Raw genomic sequence first — 18,714 nt, 5'->3', positions numbered from 1 at the left:
CAGGTCAGGCTCAGCAAACAGCAGAACACTGTCCATTTAAACCTACTTACAGAACTTTGTGTTTCGCTCCAAATGTGCGGGAATTTGAATTCAATTTAAATTTATAAGAAAGAACATGGTTTTTCCAATCTTTTGTTGACGTTCAAGAACTTGTCTTTCTCAAGTTCAAGCTAGGATTCTTTTGGAGAAAGGTGTGGGGAAAAGAAAGAAAAGCAAAAATAGTACCAAAATATGCAAGGTGGGATCATATGTGGATTGTTTCTGAAAGATGAACCTAGAGCTTTCCTCTGAGAGTCCAGCAGGGCCTTTTCAGGCCAGGCGTCCCCCTTTTGCTCATCAAGACCCACGGGGCTCATGGCCGCAACTTGTTGGCAGTGTTCCCCAAATTCATATTTTCCAGATTGTCTTCCCTCCTTGAATTCAGAATGGCGCTGTGCAAACCAGGAGGGATGTTCTGCTGTTGGCATCCAGAACCCTGCACTGCGGCGGCCCAGCCAGCTCTTTGCCAGGTGGTGATCGGTCCTTGGCTGGAGGGTGGGTGGTCCCCAAAGCGTGGCCAGGCGGGGCCTCAGCCCCTCTAGTCCAGGCACCACTGTGTGTCATGGAGGTCGCCAGAAGGGTGGATCCAGACACAGCTGGGAAAAGCAGAATTTTTTTTTATTTTTATTTTTTGGTCTTTTTAGGGCCACACCAATGGCATATGGAGGTTCCCAGGCTAAGAGTCCAATTGGAGCTGTAGCTGCTGGCCTACACCACAGCCACAGCAACACTGGATCCTTAACTCCTTGAGCGAGGCCAGGGATCGAACCCTAATCCTCACAGATGCTAGTTGGGTTCGTTAACCACTGAGCCACAAGGGGAGCTCCACAGGCAGAATTTGACAGCAAAGATGTCAGCTCCCTAACCCATGCTTCCATGGACCCCATCAAATTGGTGTGTGCTGGCCTTGTCAGGGCTGTTTGGGGGGGCCTTGTCCTTCAGAGGACGGGGAAGAGGGACAGGAGAGGGGCGGAGGGAGGCTCTAACTGTGGAATAAATGGAATAAAATTAGGTCCTTCAAAAGAGCCTTTCCTAAGAAACAGGGCAGAGCACACACACTGCTTTACCTGTCAGATGGGCAAGGTGCACGGTTTTGATCACCTGGTGGCAGCAGGATATGGACAGAGCATTTTCAAAGGCAGTGGCAGGCCAGAGAGCAGCTTGGCAGTTCAATGTACTTGCAGGAAAACTACAGACTACCCTTCGTGCCAGAAATCCTAACCCTTGGAATTCATCGTTGCTGCCGTCTGGGTCCCGGGGAGGGACCTGCCACCAGTGGAAGCAGAGCAGTTCCTGTCCCCTCAAGAGTGTGTGGCCCTGCATGTGACTTGTTAGCCTGCGTTTCTCCCCAGATCTCCAGGAGCAATGGGGCTGGTGCATCACAGTCTGAGAAGGAGGATGAGGCTGGACCTGGAGTTGGGGCCACTTGGCGCATTTGAGGAGCTCTTGCAATGGAGTTGGGCCTTACCAGGCAGGCGGGAAGAATAGTTTGAGCCCTGGATTTGCACTCTGCCAAGTGCGAGAACCCTTGGGCAGAACAGAGTGAGAGGGGAGGTGCTCCAGACAAAGGAAAGGAGCGAAACGTGGGCCCAGGAGGAGGCAGCTGTGTCTGGGTGACGGCGCCAGGTGCCAGGGGCATGAAGCGACCACAGTGCACCTCTGGGCTCGGGGCCCAGTCCCAACAAGTGTGGCAGAGTCTTGACGCTGTAAACGATACTGCGGGGTCCAAATATCAGAACCAACCTACAAAGAAAGTAAGTGAGGCGGCCCTGCCGTGGCGCAGAGGTTAAGAATCCGACTGCAGCCGCGTGGGTCACTGGGAGGGCAGGTTCGATCCTGGGCCGTGCAGTGGGTAAGGACCTGGTGTTCCGCAGCGGTGACTCAGAGTCAGTCCCTGGCCCGGAACGTCCGTGAGCTGCAGCTGCAGCTGTAAAATAAAATAAAATTTAAAAAAAAGAAAGTAGGCGAGACAGTTGTAGGTACAGAACAGGATGAAATGTTAAATACTTGACAATGTAAAAGGAAGTTTAGTAACAGAGATTGGGAAGTAGGGTAGGGAGGGTTTATGAGCCTAAATTCCTCATCTTTCATAGCAGGGAGTTGACAGATGGTTTTAAATTGATGCACTGAGACAGAACAGTGAGGCTGCTATTTAAATGTATGGTGCTTGCTCAAAGAACTAAGGAATGGAAAATAGTAAGCGGCTGTTTCTGGAGAGTGGGTCCCTGGCAGGGCTGGGGGCTGTAAGAGAATCATAACGTTTGATCTTGGGTTCCTCAAGTGGGAATTTTCTACCAGGCACCACTAACCTGTTATTACTGAGCAACGAAAGCAAAATTTAAAGGACATCTACAAAAACAGAATGTTTTCATCTCTGTCCACCATGCCTGATGTAGATCAGGCTTCTGGAACCTCTGGTTTCCTCCAGAAGTGGACACAGGCTCTCTCCTCCGTGTCTGCTCCGGAGGCCGAGGAGAGTCTCCTTTGGGCAGCCACCCTGTGAGGTGCCATGGCTGAGCATGCCCTGGCCACACGCGGGCCCGCTGGGCAATCTGGCTCTCGAGTGAGGTGTTGTGTCGCCAACGTGGGCAGTTCTGCTGGGGCGTGGGGCGAGGCCATGCTTCTCAGGAGAATTCGGGGTTGTTCAGACTTGGCTCCTTTCTTTGAGGGGTTCACACACGGGAGAGACCGAGGCGCCAGAGAAGGTCACTGTGCAGGCACCAAGGGGGAGTGGGGCAGCTCAAGGGACGGGTCTCGGAGGCCGAGCGCAGGCACGGCTCATCAGGGCAGGGAGCAGTCACCCAGGAGCAGTGCTGACCCACCTGCTGTCGTCCACACCGCTCACCAGGCCCGTGGACTGTGTGACGTCACATGGTCCTCCTCCCGCCCAGCCCCAACGCCCAGGAGGGAGCCCTGGCTGGGAGTGGGCCCTTTCTCCTCACCCCTTCAGAGGTGGCTTTCATGTGTCCCCAGCATTGAGGTGGCAGCAATGAATGCCCCTTACTCTCTTCTGGTCTTAGCAGCCCTTAGATAGCAGTGCAGCATTAGGTGAAGAAGTAATTCACAAACAGAGACACAAAATTTCATTTTCCAAGGAATCAGAAGTACCCATTAAACACAACATTCTAGAATCAAAGGGAATGAGTGGTTTCTTTTTCCCTTGACTCAGTTTTACAGCTTTTATTCCAGGATGGAGTTACTGCCCGGAGCTCCGTTTTCGTTTCCAGCTTAACTGGAGAAGCGCAAGAGAGCGGAGCATGCTTTTCTCGCGCAGTCTAAGTGAAAGCAGAGTTAGCTCATGTTTTGTGTGTTGAAAAGGTGCGGAAGAGGTAGAATTCAGTTCCGATGGAAGAGCTAAATGATGCTAGGGTGTGCTGTCGTCCAGAGACTCAGTCTGAGAATGGAGAAGTGGATGATTTTCCACCTGGCACTCTTAGTGCCTTAAGCTTTGTCTCTTGTCCAGAAACCTAAACTCTGCTTTAGGTTCCAACCCCCACCTCCACACCCGTGCCCCCGGCCCACAGTTCAAGCAGAGGGGTCCCACTGAGCTCTTCAGGGAGCATCTGCATGACAGGGCTGAGGGGACAGCCAGGGTGGGGAGGTGGGCACACCTGCCCTGTGCAGTCTCTCCTTTTCAGCCATGCGGAAGCCGGGCGGGCTCCGGTGGAGACTGCTCTGCAGCCCCTGAGGTGGGAGCACAGCCGGGCAGCTGGGTGGGCAGTGCCACCCTGCGTTTTGTAATTGCAGGGGAGCCACAGATCTGTGCCCTGAATTACCTCCCCCCTGCCCCGTGGCCCACACACAATCCAGCCCGAAGTGCGCGTTGACAGAGGTGAACTGGAGCCTACACCGTGGGGGGAGGCGGACGCTGTGTCTGGGCCGACAGCCTGGGGCTGCAAAGGGCGAGCCATCCGCTGGGGTAGAGCAGACCCACCTGTGGCTGGGGACCTGGCGTTTGTCCTTTGGCGATGCTTCCATGAAGCCTTAGGGGCAGTGGCATTTCTTGTTCAGAGTGATAGATGCTGACGCTCACAGCCCATGAGGAGGGCAGGCAGGTGCCCCTGAGAGAGGCTGTCCTGAGCTGGTGACCATTACGAGGGCAAGTGGCCCAGCATGACTGGTTTTTTGAGTTTTCAAAAGTAGTGGGAGTTCTTGATTGGAAAAAAGTGAAGTCACTATTTTTTTATTTATTTAGTCTTCTTAGGGCCAACACCCAGGCATATGGAGGTTCCCAGACTTGGGGTGGAATCAGAGCTGCAGCTGCCAGCCTACTCCATGACCACAGCAACACGGGATCTGAGCTGCATCTACAACCTACACCACAGTTCACAGCAATGCCAGGTCCTTAACCTACTGAACGAGGCCAGGGACTGAACCCGAGACCTCATGGATACTAGTCGGGTTCGTTACCGTTGAGCCACAGTGGGAACTCCTGAAGTCACTGTTTTTCAATGGCTTCATCTAATCCAGAATTTCAGAACTGTTGTGTTGGGAGTGTAGTGCCTTTGGCCAACAGCCCCCGGCTGAGACCTGAAGTTCAGTGCCAGCCCAGGGTGGCCCTCAGTCACCGCGCCAGGGCCTCGCACTGGGTCAGGGATCTGTGTGTACATTATGACAGTGCTGGTGGCCCACTGGGAAAGACGCTCAGAAGGTTCCTGACCAACGAGAAGCAGGTGTCCCAGGCTTTTTCTAGGAGAAGCGTGAGGCTGGTGATGGGAGGACAGGAAGGTCCCCGGTGGCTGGGCGGCTCCCTGCTAATGAGGCTGATGGTAGGGACAGGGAGGGGCTTGGCCCCGGCTGTACTCACCCAGCAGGTGATGGTCCTTTAGATCCCGGGCTGTCCCCTGGCTGCACAGCTGTGCCACTTTGTTATTCTTCTCTAGTCAGGGGTACTTTGGGTCAGAGTCAAAATGCAGCAAGTGCACAGGGCAGGGTACCCCACCTGGGGGCCTGGAGTCTCCTGGGTGCTCAGCTCATTGCTGTGTACGTAGAGGGGCTGGGCTGGAGGGGCAGCTCCACCTGGAGCCTCGTGAGGGTCTGAGACTGACCACACGGTGTGGTCTGGGTGTGGCTGCCCCAGAGGCCTAGGATGCCTCTGTCGTTTTGTCTCCCAATAGTGGGGCAGGGATTGGGGTTCAGCAGCAGTTTGGCTGGATGCGAGGCCTGGCTGGAGCTGTGGCAGTCGGCCTATGTGTGGGCTGCCCTGCGTGCACATGGCATGGCCCCCACCCAGGCAGTGGGAGGTCAGGCCGGCACCCGTATTGGTCCCTCCAGCGGTGGCCTTGGGTCTGGCCTGCTAGCTGTGAACACAGAGGGTATCTGGAGGAGACGAGGGTAGACGCTCAGGGCTGTGCCCTCCCCCTGAAAGTCCTGCAGTCCCTGCTGGTCAGTCAGGGCCCTGAGGCCACCCAGACCAGAGGGAGGGAGGCTGGAGTCCCCCCCTTAGTCAGAGGAGCAGAGGGCACTTTGACTGCCTTGCTGTCACTTGGTGAGTGTCAGCACGTGGTGGCCTCTCCCTTACTCGCTAGAACGAATACCTGCCGGGTGCTGCTGGGGTGCTGGGCGCGGAGAAGAAAGGAGACCAGTCACAGCAGCTAGGTCCCGGGCCGGGAGGGTGGGTGAGTGAGCAGAGGGCAGGGGGCTCCTGGGGGTGGCGGAGGTCTCCATGCCTCTCGGTCCCTGCACAGTGGGGCCTCGGCGGCTCTTCCCCGGGACTCCTGGTGCTTGAAGTCCTTGGCACAGAGCCCAAGGCCCGTTGGCGCCCCTTCCTGCTGAGCGCATCCCCCAGTGGGTCGTCACCCCTCCCCACCCCCCAGCAGGGGACAGAGAATAAATGGCCCCTGAGCATGTTTATGCATCTGTTGCCAAGTCTTCTCTGAAGACATGCTGGTCCCGCTTTTCATGGTGTTTGCTTGTGGAGGTCTGGTGTGTTTCATTTTTAGGTAAATTATGAGAGTTACATGTTCTGCCGTATTCCCATTTGCACCTTTGCTGCTAGGAAGCTCAGCCCAGTGGGTCATTGGGCCACTCCTTTTGGGGCTCAATACGTGTAACTTTCCTAACCATCACATGTTAAACGTTGACTTTCCACTTTCACAGCCTTATTTTATTCTTGTCTTTTATGTTGTTACCTGTTCCTTTTGGAAGTTGGAGGAAATGCATGTGAGTGTTCCTGTATCACGCCCTTGATGTCGCCATGTTCTGCAGGGTCTGGCCACCTCCCTGACCTCTGATCAGTGCAATAAGGAGGCTGCTTGTGACTTGATTCAGAAATGCAGCCTCATCTTGTTTTACAGACTTTTGTTCTATTTAGTATCAAGTGCTAACATACAGTAGCAAGGCAGTCAAAAATCTGTTCAAGAAAATAGACTGTTTTAATGACGAAGCTGATCTTCTGTGTCGTTACAATGAGCTGTATCGTCTACCAGAATGTGTAGATCCATCAAGTGTCTGGAGTGACCAGGGGCCTGCATGAAGACGGCGTGCCAGGATGTGATCCCTGGGTCCCGCCCCTGTGCACGGGGGCCCCTGGGTGCCGGGGGTTGCTCTCCAGAGTGCTGGGCTCGCACACCTGTTCAGGCGTTACTTACAGGGTGTGCCAGTAGTTGAGTTGAAAACCAGCACACTTTGTAGGAAAGAACAAATTCCCAAACTGTGTGGACGAGGTAGATTTGAAGTCCCAGACTCATGGCTGGCTGTGAGAGCCATCAGCCTCATGCTGCTCCCCCAATCCCCGGCCGCCTGGTCCACTGAGGCCGTAAGAGCAACAAACCAGGTCAGGTTCCTGGAGGTGACTGGCTGCCATGTGACCGGGCTGGTTCCACCTCCGACAACCCACTTGGGGTGTGGATGGTGTGGCTGCCCCTCGAGGGCAGTGGGCTTCCTCATCAGGGCTGAACCTAGCGGTGCCACGGGGACCACCCCGCCCCCTCCGGGAGGTGCAGTGTCCGCACGTGGCTCTCCCCTCTCCCCGTCAAGCTGGAGCCCCTGCTGCCTGTGTATCTGGCTCTTCCAGGCTGCAGTCACCCTGACCGAGGGTTGGGGACAGCAGCCTGGCCCGTGTGCCTAGAAACAGGGCCGGCTGCTCCAGCGCTGTGTCATTGCTGTTTTACTCCCGTTTGTGTCAGAGGCGATGCTGGGCACATCCATTATTCCTTTTTCTTCTCCAGCTGAGAGTCATTGGTGGTCCTGGATGGTTCCTGGGGAGAAGTTCCGGGGCCAGGGCTTAGAGGACAGTGTGCTCTGCTTTGACGGTGGAGAAGCCGAGGTCCCCAGGGCAGGCCTGGTGTTTCACTCGTGTGGGCAGGAGGTGGCAGCTGGTCCTGTTAGGGACTCTACTCAGTGCATCCGAAGTAAGATTCACTGGCACGGAGACCACCCCTCCGGTGACTGAAAGACTCGCGCTAACTTGTCTGCTCAGGGTTCCAGGTGATGGCGTTAATGAAAAGTTAGAAAGAGAGGCTTGAAGAAATCGAGCTCCTCTCTGCCTCTGGAGGTTGTGAGTGAAGCTTGCACATCTTTCACCGGGTGCGGTGTGAGCGTGTGTGTATGGGTGGTAGGTGTGGCTGTGCTGGGCGCTGCGTTCTGAGGAAGTTCTGCTCTGGGTCTGCTTTGCTTTCTGTTACTGTTTTTCCTTCAGTTTTAACCAGAGGAGGAGTCTGGCCCTGGGTGGTATTAACAGGTGTCGGCTGTGCCTGGGCTGGGCTGGTGGGTGCTGAGCCGGTGGCTGCGGGGCCCGGGTGGGGGCGGAGGCTGTGGGAGGCCGGAGTTCGTTCCTCCCTTCCAGGGAGGGGGCTTCTCCTCCAGGTTGAAGGCCATGGACCTGCAGCCTATGCTTGCTCCCAGCTTTGGGTTGAGGGAGTCTCCAGACAGACCCAGGGTCAAGGCAGGCGTCCTGGCATCCAGGGTGCTTCACGGGCCAGCTGCCCTACGGTGCCTCCCTTGACCCCTCGGTGGCCGTGGCGGAGAAGCCGGCCCACAGCAGCGCATCCTTCCTGGAGTCTCTCACTGGCTACTCGGTCCCAGTTCACACATCAAAGAAACAGAGGCCTTCTCTTTCAGAGGGCCCCAACTTGGACCTAATACTATCAAATGAAGTTCAAAATACAGAGGGGCAGGGGGGAGTGTAGAGAAAAATGTTCGCTTAAAGAGGACAGGGATCCTGGCTGGTGTGGCTGCGGCTTGAAAACCCTGTGCTGCGGGCCGCAGGTGCCTGTGAGCCCCCTTCTACGAGCTTCTACGAGCTTCCTGGAGTTGTCAGATTCATAGATGCAGAAGCTGGAAGGGGGGGCCAGGGGCTGGGGGAAGAGGAAATGGGGAGCCGATGTTTGGTGGGTGCAGAGTTTCAGTGTTGCCAGCTGAAGGGCTTCACGGCAACTGGGAGGGCCGAGGAGCTATACCCTTGGAGCTGGTTAGGGGATGCATCTTAATTTTTATGTATCTGACTGAAAGTTAAATGTTACAATTATTAAAGGGACTAATGTGGGTAAAAGACAACAAATAATCTGTAATTCCTAGGCCAATGGCTTCCTTCTCTTATCCGTTTGTTTTAGAGGTTAATGTGTAGGTTACCTTGTGTTTCAATAGTACAGATGGTTCTCTCATCAACATGGACTTGTGGGGGCAAGAGAACCAAAGCCTTAGGAGGAGCCCAGGAGTGAACAGAAGCGGGCTGGTGCACTGCTGTAAAATAAACCTGTTACTGGGCAAGGTGTCTGTGATCAGCAAGGACACTGGATAATTCTGTGATAAACGGATGACATATTTAATTTGTTTTCCAGGTGAAGCCAAAAATCTTCCCACGTACCCAGGGCCAAACAAGATGCGAGACTGTTACTGCACCGTGAACCTGGACCAAGAGGAGGTTTTCAGGACCAAAATCGTGGAGAAGTCACTCTGGTAATGCCTGCTGCTGCTTTTCTTGGTGCTGGCTGGCCTGCCACCTGGAGACTGTCCCCCAGGCTGTCCATCCCCCGCTCCTGAGTGAGGCGCAGTGGATGGGGCAACAGCAGCTGGGCTCTGGTCCCTGAGCACCCAGCACAGAGCAGGAAGGGACAGAGCACTGCGTACTCTGGTCCACCGAGACATGCGGGAGGGACAAGTGTGTAGGCGCCAAAGTGTCCAAGTCAGGGATTCCGAGAGGGTAAATATTTGGGGAGACCTTTACCGTCTTTCTCTTTCTAAAGAGGCGCCCAGGAGGGGCTGGAGGAACTGTACCTGGAGCTCAGAGACCCAGAGAGCACATGGGGACAGACTTTGAGAGAGAGAGGGGTTGGGTGAGAGGGGCAGCATCTCATAGGTCTTAAGATTGAGAAATGCTTCAGCATTCTTGGCTTCAGCTTGGGTGAGAGTCACTGAGAGCCTGGTAAGGTACAGATGTCCCCAGGATGTGTAGGGCGGGGCACCCTCTGCGGTTCCCACCAGCCCTGGACCGCACCCTGGGGGAGGAAGTGGTGGCACCCTACGGTCACAGCAGTTACCCCGGTGTGGGCGGGGACTAGTGGGTGGAGTCTGGGAGCGGGGGCCCCAGGCGTGTGAGTGGCTCTGGAGCGTGTGCAGACAGCGCCCAGCCCTTGGGCCCAGTGTTGTGGGTTGTGTGGGTCCATCCAAAGAGCTATTTTGAGCTTGAGAACATTTTTAGCAGATGAATTACATCCTTGAATATTCCCGCCTCTGAGTGGGAGCCAACAACACGTTCTGGTGACTGAAGAATTTAACACTGAGAAACGGTTCAGCTCTTCTGCCCCCAAATGTGGGGACATGTCCCTTCTTTGTCGGCACCGTTGCCACTGGCGCTGGCGGGGCAGCCACGACCGAGTTGTCGGTGGTCTTAGTTCACACCCAGGTTCTCCGAGGTCATCTGTTGAAGGAAAACGAGAAGACTGAGGAGTTTGTCAGGGGCCAGTTGTGGCTTTGAGGTTGGTGGTGACAAGGCCATTGTCACCTGCAAGGGTTACGTCCGTTGGCTGACTGTGAGAAAAGTCCTTTGTGTGTTTAAACGGTTCATGTTAGAGGATTGGAAGCCGGTCTCTGCCTCCCTGCTGGGTGGGAGCTCCGGGGTTCCGAACCTCTGTTTCAGCTGAGGCCGAGAAATGGGGACCATCTGAAAATATTTCTGACAAGTTTAGAAATGGAAACCTTGATTTCTGGTTGTGGCGGCACAAGAGCCTGCGTTTCTGGAGCAGGGAAGGGGAGCGGAGAGCCAGCGAAAATGGTGCTGGGGTAGCACCGCCTCTCCCGGGAAATCAGCCGCCTGCGATGCCGCCAGAATGGGGGCGGCCCTCGGAGCCGCGTCTCGAGACACCAGTTCACTCCAGCGTGTACACTGACGTGATACCCCAGCCCATCAGGGCTTCCAGCTCCTTCTCAGACTGTCCATGCTCTCCTACAGACACATTCAGTAAGCTTCGTTTTTAAAAGGTTAGTTTATGCCTTAGCTCAATTAATATTTATTGAGCGCTCATCTCATACGCCAGATAAGGAGAGGCGTGCTAGAGGCAGAAAGTTAAAACTAACAGCAAAGAAAGAGACAAACCTACACAAAATAATTCCAAGAGTTTAGAAAACATGGGACAGTAAACAGATGAGACTAATTACACTTAAAAGCTTTTGCATATCAGAGTTCCCATCGTGGTGCAGTAGTTAACAAATCTGACTAGGAACCATGAGGTTGCAGGTTCGATCCCTGGCCTTGCTCAGCGGGCTAAGGATCCAGCGTTGCCGTGAGCTGTGGTGTAGGCCAGTGGCTACAGCTCCGATTAGACCCCTAGCCTGGGAACCCCCATATGCCGTGGGAGCGGCCATAGAAAAGGCAAAAAGACAGAAAAAAAAAAAGCTTTTGCATAGCAAAGGAAAGCCTCAACAAAATGAAAAGACAACCTATGGATTTGGAGAAAGTATTTGCAAACAATGCAACTGACAAGGGATTAATTTCCAAAATATATGGACAACTCATACAGCTTAATATAAAAGAAAAACCCAATTAAAAAATGGTCAGAAAACCTACATAGATGTTTCTCCAAGGACGACAGATAGATGGCCAACAGACACATGAAAAGATACTCAATATTAATAATCATTAGAGAAATGCAAATCGAAACTACAATGAGGTATCACCTCACTCTAGTCAGAATGGCCATCATCAAAAAGTCTACAAATAATAAATGCTGGCGAGGATGTGAAGAAAAGGGAGCCCTCCTACAATGGTGGGAATGTAAATTGGTACAATCACTGTGGAGAATAGTATAGAGGTACCTTTAAAAACTAAATATAGAACTACCATGTGATCCAGCAATCGCACTCATGGAGATATATCTGGAAAAGGTGAAAACTCTAACTGGAAATGTTACATGCACCCCAGTAGTGCCTAGTGTTCATAGCAGTGCTATTCACAACAGCCAAGACATGGAATCAACCTAGATGTCCATCAATAGAGGAATGGATAATGAAGATGAGATAGGTACACACACACAATGAAATTTTATTACACACATAAAAAAGAACAAAATAATGCCATTTGCAGCAACAGAGATGCAGCTAGAGATTATCATACTAAGTAAATCAAACACAGATATATCACTTTTATCTGTAATCTAAGAAAGTGATACAAATGAACTTATTTACAAAAGAGAAGCAGACTCACAGACCTTGAAAACAAACCTATGGTTACCAAAAGGGAAACGTGGGGCAGGAGGGATAAATAAAGAGTTTTGGATTAACATACTCACACAATTATATATAGGGAACTCTACTCAGTATTCTCTGATAACCTATATGGGAAAAGAATCTGAAAAAGAATACTTATATGTACATATTTTAATCATTTGTGTGTATAAGTGAATCTCTTTGCTATATATCTAAAACTAACACAGCATTGTAAGCTAACTATACTTCAGTTAAAAATGGTTTAAAAATATGGGCGTGTGTGGCCATTTAGTATTGAGGCAAAAACCTTATTCACACTGATCAGAGGCAAGCTGTCAGCCCCAGACCTCGACTCTACCATGTAAGGGCAAAAGCAAACAACTGCTCCATAAAAGAGGTTAGCAAGGAAAATTGTACCTCCACTTCGTGCTAAATACTTGAAACCAAAATCTGGCTCTTGTGAGTGTGTAGCCTGAATCCATAGGACATCTGTGTCCAAACTCACAGTTCATGCAGTAGGTTCATGCAGTTCTGGATTAGTACTTTGTAATGCCTGCTGAAGCAACTGTGGCCAGTCAAAAGCAAATCCAATCCTGTCCTTTGATCTGGGCCTCAGGACTCTGTGGTACAATATTCCAGGGAACTTGAGCTCAGAGGAGAAAATGCACAAAGAGCACGGAAAAGAAGCATCATGTGCGTTTACCAAGAGAAACAGCAGAGAGCAGAATCAGACCTGGAGAGTTTGCAGAATGTCCACGAACAAAGTTGAGTGGATTTAAAATAATAAGATTGACAAGGAAAGCCTGACCTAATTTGTAAAAGAGCCAAGTAGAATGTCCAGAAATGAAGACCGCAAGGATTTAGAGGAAACCTCTAAATGAATTAAATAGCTGATTAGACATGGCTGAAGGGAAATTTGGTGGATTAGAAAGGAAATTTGGAATACACCCCAGAGACACCAAGAAATAGAAAACGTGAGAGAGAGAGTTAGAGACGCAGAGGGTAGAAGGATGTCCACAGGCCAGGGGCCACATGAAGGCCACAGGATTAAAGTAGTAATGCAGCTTGTGGCCTTGACGGGCATGTCTGGGGGCACAAGACCCAGACTCACATGGCAGCTGCGAGGGCAGAAGAGGGGGACACACCTGGAAAACAAGGCAGGCATTGCCCGCTAGATGGACCACCATGTGGGCAGTGTTCAGGCTCAGAGTGGCTTCTCCCCTCCTGTGTCATGGCCTGACTCCAGGCTCTGCATCACCGAGAGGCTTGGTCATTCTTCTGGCAAAGTCGCTGTAGGAGACAAAGGGCCTAGGCCTGATCTCTGCACTGAAGGACCTGCCGGGGCCTGACCCCATCCGAGGGGCATAGTCCAGGGGGCCCTCCCGCAGCAATGAGGGTCGGCACTGCCCAGCGTGGTCTGTCTTCGGTCAGTGTGAAGTGCAGGTGGGGTGTGAAGAAGGACGGAGGACACATCCCTACTGCCCTTCTCCAGGGGAAGGTGGTCAGGGCGTTGGGCTCTGACCCCCATGCCCTGTGTCTCCCTCATGCTCCACCCGACTGACCCTGCATTGCTGTGGCTGTGGTGTCGGCCAGCCCATCCCGCCTCCCCATCTCAGCCCCTCCCGTTAGTTGGCCCTATGGTGCTTATGTGTCTGTCAAGCAATGAGGCGGGTTACAAATTGCGCCCATGACTTCTTTCATCTGAATTTTTTCTTTTCTTTCTTTCTTTTTTTTTTTTTTTTGTCTTTTTAGGGCTGCACCTGCAGCATGTGGAGGTTCGCAGGCTAAGGGGTCGAATCAGAGCTATAGCCGCTGGCCTACACCACAGCCAGAGCAATGCGGGATCAGAGCCACATCTGCGACCTATAGCACAGCTCACAGCAATGCCAGATCCTTAACCCACTGAGCGAGGCCAGGGCTCGAACCCATGTCCTCATGGATGCTAGTCGGGTTCTCTAACCGCTGAGCCATGATGGGAACTCCTTGAATTTTTTTAATTTAAAATTTAGATGTTAGTAAAATAACTGCTTTCCAGAGCAGAATGAAGCAGCAGCCAGCCCATCGTCATGTTCACCGATTTGGGTGTAATTACAGACTCTCCAATCCTTTCATTCTCGCCAAGAACGTTCCCAAATGAAAGGCTGTTCCCAGCGGATGGGTGGGAGCTTCCGCTGTGGAGTCAGAAGGAGCATGTGGGTCAACGACTTGAGAGGGTCCTTCTGTTCACAGAGAGATGCAGATTGTTCAGAAAATAGGGCTGTTGTGTGGAAATGACTAAGCCCAGAAAGGCCCCTGCAGTCTTCAGGAGGGAGAAGCTGTTTGGGGTTAGAATCTGAAAGGGACCAGAGGAAGTCTGTGGTTTGGGAAGAAAGACTTCATTTTCTCAGATGTTTTTAATGAGAACCAAGCTGTTGACTAGAAAACACCAACTTTGAAATTACGAGACTGTACAAATGGGATCCTCTCTCCCAACACTCTTTTCTAACTTCCCAAGTCAAAGCCAAGAAAAGTCTCTTTGATATAAACGCAGGCCTCAGGCTCAGAAGTTCCACCATCTCGATTAGGTGAGCCCCCCATCCCGGGGAGCCCCAGGCAGGGAGGACGCTCCCCCGTTGGTCCTGGGGAGGGGCCCACGGGCTGTAGGTCACCCATGCTGGCTCAGGCTCAGGCACAGACGTCTGGCCAGGGTCTTGGTGCTTCTGGGGCAGCATCTGAAGCTCCTGGAGCACGTTTCTCAACCCAGAGGGCACTGCCAAGCTGCCTGCGGGCCGGGGCCCCAGGTCCCCTCGTGTCTGGTGATCCGGCCTCATCCTGCGGGCCGCATTGGCCCAGGTGGGGTCCAGGTGGGATGCTGCTTCCCCAGCGTTTGTGAAAACTGATCTGAGTTCAGAGCCTGCTCCTGGGGTTGGGGGGGCTGACTCCACCCTCTGGTCCCTGATCAAGTCAGGGTTTCTTCATCCTGTCCCCGAAAGAAGACAGTCAGGCTGGACCTAGAACTCAGGGTGAGAGGAGGCTCCCTGTGGAGCTCAGGAAAAAGCTTTTGTAATTCAGACTCACAGATGCTGAGGGTCTGAGTTGCTCAGGCATTTTAAAGTTTTCAAATCACCATTTAAAGGAAGTGAGAGAAGGACTTAGAAGAAACCAAAAACGCTTTTCCTGCCTCTGAGAACCCACAGGAGTCTCGGATCTGCCGGATCTGCTGTTGCCTGGCCTTCCCAGCGCTGGGTGTGGCCTGCGGATCACGGGACCCTGAGCACCCACAGCTGCGGGATTCTTCCCCCCCTCCCCCCCCGCCCCGCTCTTGTCCCGTGAACACAGAGCTTTTAACGCAGGTTTTAGGTAGTGGCTCACGAGCCTTCGGAACCCCTTGGAAACTGGCCCTGCCTGCTTGGCTCCCAGCCCTCCTGGGCCGCTGCATGGGCCCGGTCCCTGTTCTGGGCCCTAACTGCTGGGCGGCAGTTACTCGGGGGCATATCCGTGACTCTTGGCCCTTGAGCACAGCGTGGTTCCCACGAGCGACACCGCCCCCCCCCCCCCCGCCCAGCGCCCGCCCCGGATGGGGCAGCTCCTGCCCTCCCCGCCCTGCTGGATTGGGAAACAGACACCGCACACCATGGGGAAGGCCAGGCCCTTTTCTCAGGAGCGAACCTCGTGTCTGGCTGGAGTGGGGGGGGGGTGCAGATGCTGGGAAGTGACTCTTCCGTCCCAGGGGCCCTGCCGGGACATCTGGGCTCAGGCAGGGAGGGGCGGGCAGCTTCCCTTGTCAGGGGCTTTTCTCTTTTCCCAACGAGGGTTTGCCGGATGCTGTGAAACCGTGCTGGAGCGTCTCCCTGGAATCACCCGTGGGAGCTTGTCGCTGCGGCCGGCCTCAGAGGTGACGTGCTGCGTGTACTGGTTTTCTCCTGCCAGACAGTGGTATTGAAGGCAGGCAGTGTTCTGGCCATGCTTCCCCTTTATGGAAAAGCTGGCACAATCCTGTGTCTGTTGCCAACCTGTGCGCAGAGAGACCCGGGGCTCAGGCTGTGTGGCCCCTTGGAGTCTCCAGAGGGAGAGCCTGTTTTACCCTGCTCCCCAAGGCCCACCGTTTCCTTTTCTCTTAGAAACACGCTTCCAGCTCTTCTCCTATGAAGACACTGCACGGGCCGCCTCTGCTGGGGTCTGGCCACTTGCTGGCACATGGGGGCACGCCCGTGCCACCACCCTGCTGATGTTGGCCTCTGTTCAGGGTCCCCTCAGCTCCTGATGGAAGCGGTGGGCTGACCTGCCTGTCCATGGCAGGAGCTCGCATCAGGGATCTGTCTTTTAATTTGCAACACAAATTTAAAAGGTCTCCGTGGATTAGTGCCCTGAACTTGAGAAGACTATGAAAAGATGGACACTTAATAGAATATGGACCAAAGACATTTCAACACAAAGGAAACAAAAAGTGCTTAGAAACATCTGGCAGATATTCAGCCTCACTGATAATTTAAACTTTTTGAATGAAGGCAGTGGTTTTTTGGTCACCAGGTTAGCAGAGTTTGTAAATGTTGATGAGACTCCATGGCAGTTTGGCCCCCACCTCCTGGAGGGTCTGGGGCCCCGGATCCCAGAGGTACCACAGGGATTTGCCCCGAGGGAGCAGCGGGACGGCCGTGCGGGGCTCTGAAATCAGGGAGGAATTTCTGTCCAGATTTGGGAGGGCCGAGATTGCAGTTGTGGCCACTCAGACGTGGGTGCTTTTGAACTCTGCGTGCCTGTGAAGTGGCCACAGCCTGATGTTAAAGGAAAAAGCAGGCTGTGTATCCAGGTAAATAATGTAACCCTATTTTTACTGTGTTTGTTTTGTTCTGTACCATGTATCTTTAGAGGGAAAAAAACTCAAATAGGATATAGAATGCTAATTCTGTTTGTCACTTTTAAAATTTTGGCTTTTGAAAAATAGCTTTATTTAGATATAATCACGTACCTTGTAGTTGACTCATGTGATGTGTACATTCCGTGGGTTTTAGTATGTTCAGAGTTGTGTGCCATCCCCACAGTCAACTTCAGAGCACCTCTGCTCCCTAAAAGGAAGCCCGTTCCCTGTGTGGTCCCAGCTCCTGCACCTGCTGCCTCGCGCCCTGTCTCTCCAGATGAGCCTGTTCTGGGCACCCTATGTAAATGGAACCACACCCCGTGTGGCCTCTTGTCGGCCTCTGTCACTGAGCAGCACGATTTCAAGGTCCACCCGGTGTTGTAGCGAGGGACAGAGCGGCCGTCCTTGCTGGGGCTGACGGCACCAGTGTGTCAGGGGTCCTGTCTGTGTGTCCCTCACCTGTTGATGGACATTTGAGTTGCTTCGCCTGGAAACTTTCAGGTACAGTTTTGCATGGACGTGTGTTTTCATCGCTCTGAGGCATACACCCGGGCCTGGGTTGTTGGGCCGCAGCGGTTACTCTGGGTGTGCCGTTTAGGAAGGTGAGGGCCCCATTTTACATTCGCTCAAGTAGTGGATGTGGATTCAGATTTCTCCACATCCTCACCAACGTGTTATTTCTGTCTTTTTCATTCTAGCTTCTTAGTGGGTCTAATATTGATGTTACAATTAAAACCCTCAATAGGTTTTCATTCTTAAAAAGAAAAAGCAGGAGTTCCCATTGTGGCTCAGTGGTTAACAAATCTGACTAGGAACCATGAGGTTGCGGGTTCGACCCCTGGCCTTGCTCGGTGGGTTAAGGATCTGGCGTTGCTGTGGCTGTGGTGTAGGCCAGCAGCTGTAGCTCCGATTAGACCCCTAGCCTGGGAACCTCTATATGCTGTGGATGCGGCCCTAAGAAAAGGAAAGAAAAAGAAAAAGCAGCTTCTTGTTTTTAGTTAAAATGAAGGGGATCATTCCTTTTCATGGAAGTGTCCTTTTTTATAGCAAAAAAATTCAGGTCTTGAAGGAGCAAAAACACAGGGAGGTTCTAAAAATGTATGTGTAAGTCTAATTATGAACCAGCTTTCTGTGCAGAGCCATGCCTTCGTTGCGAAGTTTGGGGGCCGATGAGTCCAGTCCCCTGGGAGATGGTGCCTGCAGGTGAGGGGTCGTGCCCTCGCTGGCCTGGGAGCCGCTGTCTCCTGTGGGGGTGCTGTGCAGGTGCCGGACTGCTCTGTCCTGGTGCTCCCGTTCCTCTTGGGGCTGAGATTCATGCCCCCCATTGTAACAGGCTGATGTCACAGCCCTGTGTCAGGCAGGTGGCAGGTGTGGATTTGAAGGTGTCAGTCCTGTGACTGTCTCTCAAGAGGATTCTTTGGGCAGTGTGTTTTCTAAAAACCTCTGCAGGTAATTCTGATTTGCAGCCAAGAGTGCAAACAGTCCCTCTGGGATGGGGCCGGGCGAGGGGTGGGTGCTGGAGTCAGGACTCATCTGTGGCGGCCCATCTCGGTCCTGCCAACACCTGCCACTGGAAGAACGACATGTGCCCGAGGGCCTGCAAGGTCTGTCCCCTGGGACATGACCTGGTGGGGTGGCTTCCTCCTCTCCATGCCTGGGCCTCAGGGTGGCACAGCGCCGCTCCTGCTTTGGACCCGGGCTGCCCAATAAACCACACAGAACCTCTTAGGTGTTTCTGACAGCAGCGCCCTGAGCTGCAGCTCTGATGCGGCCCCAGGTCCCACTCCCTCCCTGTCTGTCATCCAACCTCACCTCCCTCCCACTGGGCCCTCCAGGGCCACGGGCTCCTGTCGGGCCCACACACCCCTCCCAACCCTGCCTGGTCTTTGGGGGTGGACTGGGCCGTGCTGAGCTGGTCCCAAACTGGATGGTGCGTGTGCTTGGGAAGAGGGGGACTGACTCCTCAAGCACTTGTGTTTGAGAGGGAGTCACTTTCTGGAGGTTTCATCATTTTCTCACGGGACCATGTGTGGACACCTCTGATGGGGGCCGTATGACTGCAACTCAGGCCACCAGAAATGCAGTCGTGTGGATCTGTGACCTTTGTTAATTCTGCCATGTGCCAGTGTCTTATGTGCCACTAAGAGTGGCACTGCTGAGTCATGAAGCAGCCCTTCACCCGGCTGGATCTAACG

The 18,714-nt window shown here is 53.2% G+C and overlaps 1 protein-coding gene across 6 annotated transcripts in view; it reads left to right on the top strand.

Moving 5' to 3' along the window:
• Window positions 1-18,714, top strand: part of RASA3 (RAS p21 protein activator 3) — a 76,909-nt gene that overhangs the window by 23,013 nt on the left and 35,182 nt on the right. For all 6 annotated transcript variants that reach the window (XR_014820011.1, XR_014820010.1, XR_014820013.1 and 3 more), the window contains exon 2: window positions 8,820-8,937. Coding sequence is in view for 1 of the 6 variants with exons in the window: in XM_003131110.6 (XP_003131158.2) it covers window positions 8,820-8,937 (118 nt within the window). In the remaining 5 variants the exon portion in view is untranslated. The remainder of the gene's footprint in view (window positions 1-8,819; window positions 8,938-18,714) is intronic.

Source organism: Sus scrofa, chromosome 11, assembly GCF_054392235.1.
Source record: "Sus scrofa isolate SSC_HxYL_T2T_F1_AM1 chromosome 11, Sscrofa_HxYL_maternal_Yorkshire_Landrace_v2.0, whole genome shotgun sequence".
In the NCBI taxonomy this organism is placed as follows: domain Eukaryota; kingdom Metazoa; phylum Chordata; class Mammalia; order Artiodactyla; family Suidae; genus Sus; species Sus scrofa.
Note: the sequence above shows the minus strand (reverse complement) of the source record. Positions and strands in the feature narration are given on the sequence as shown.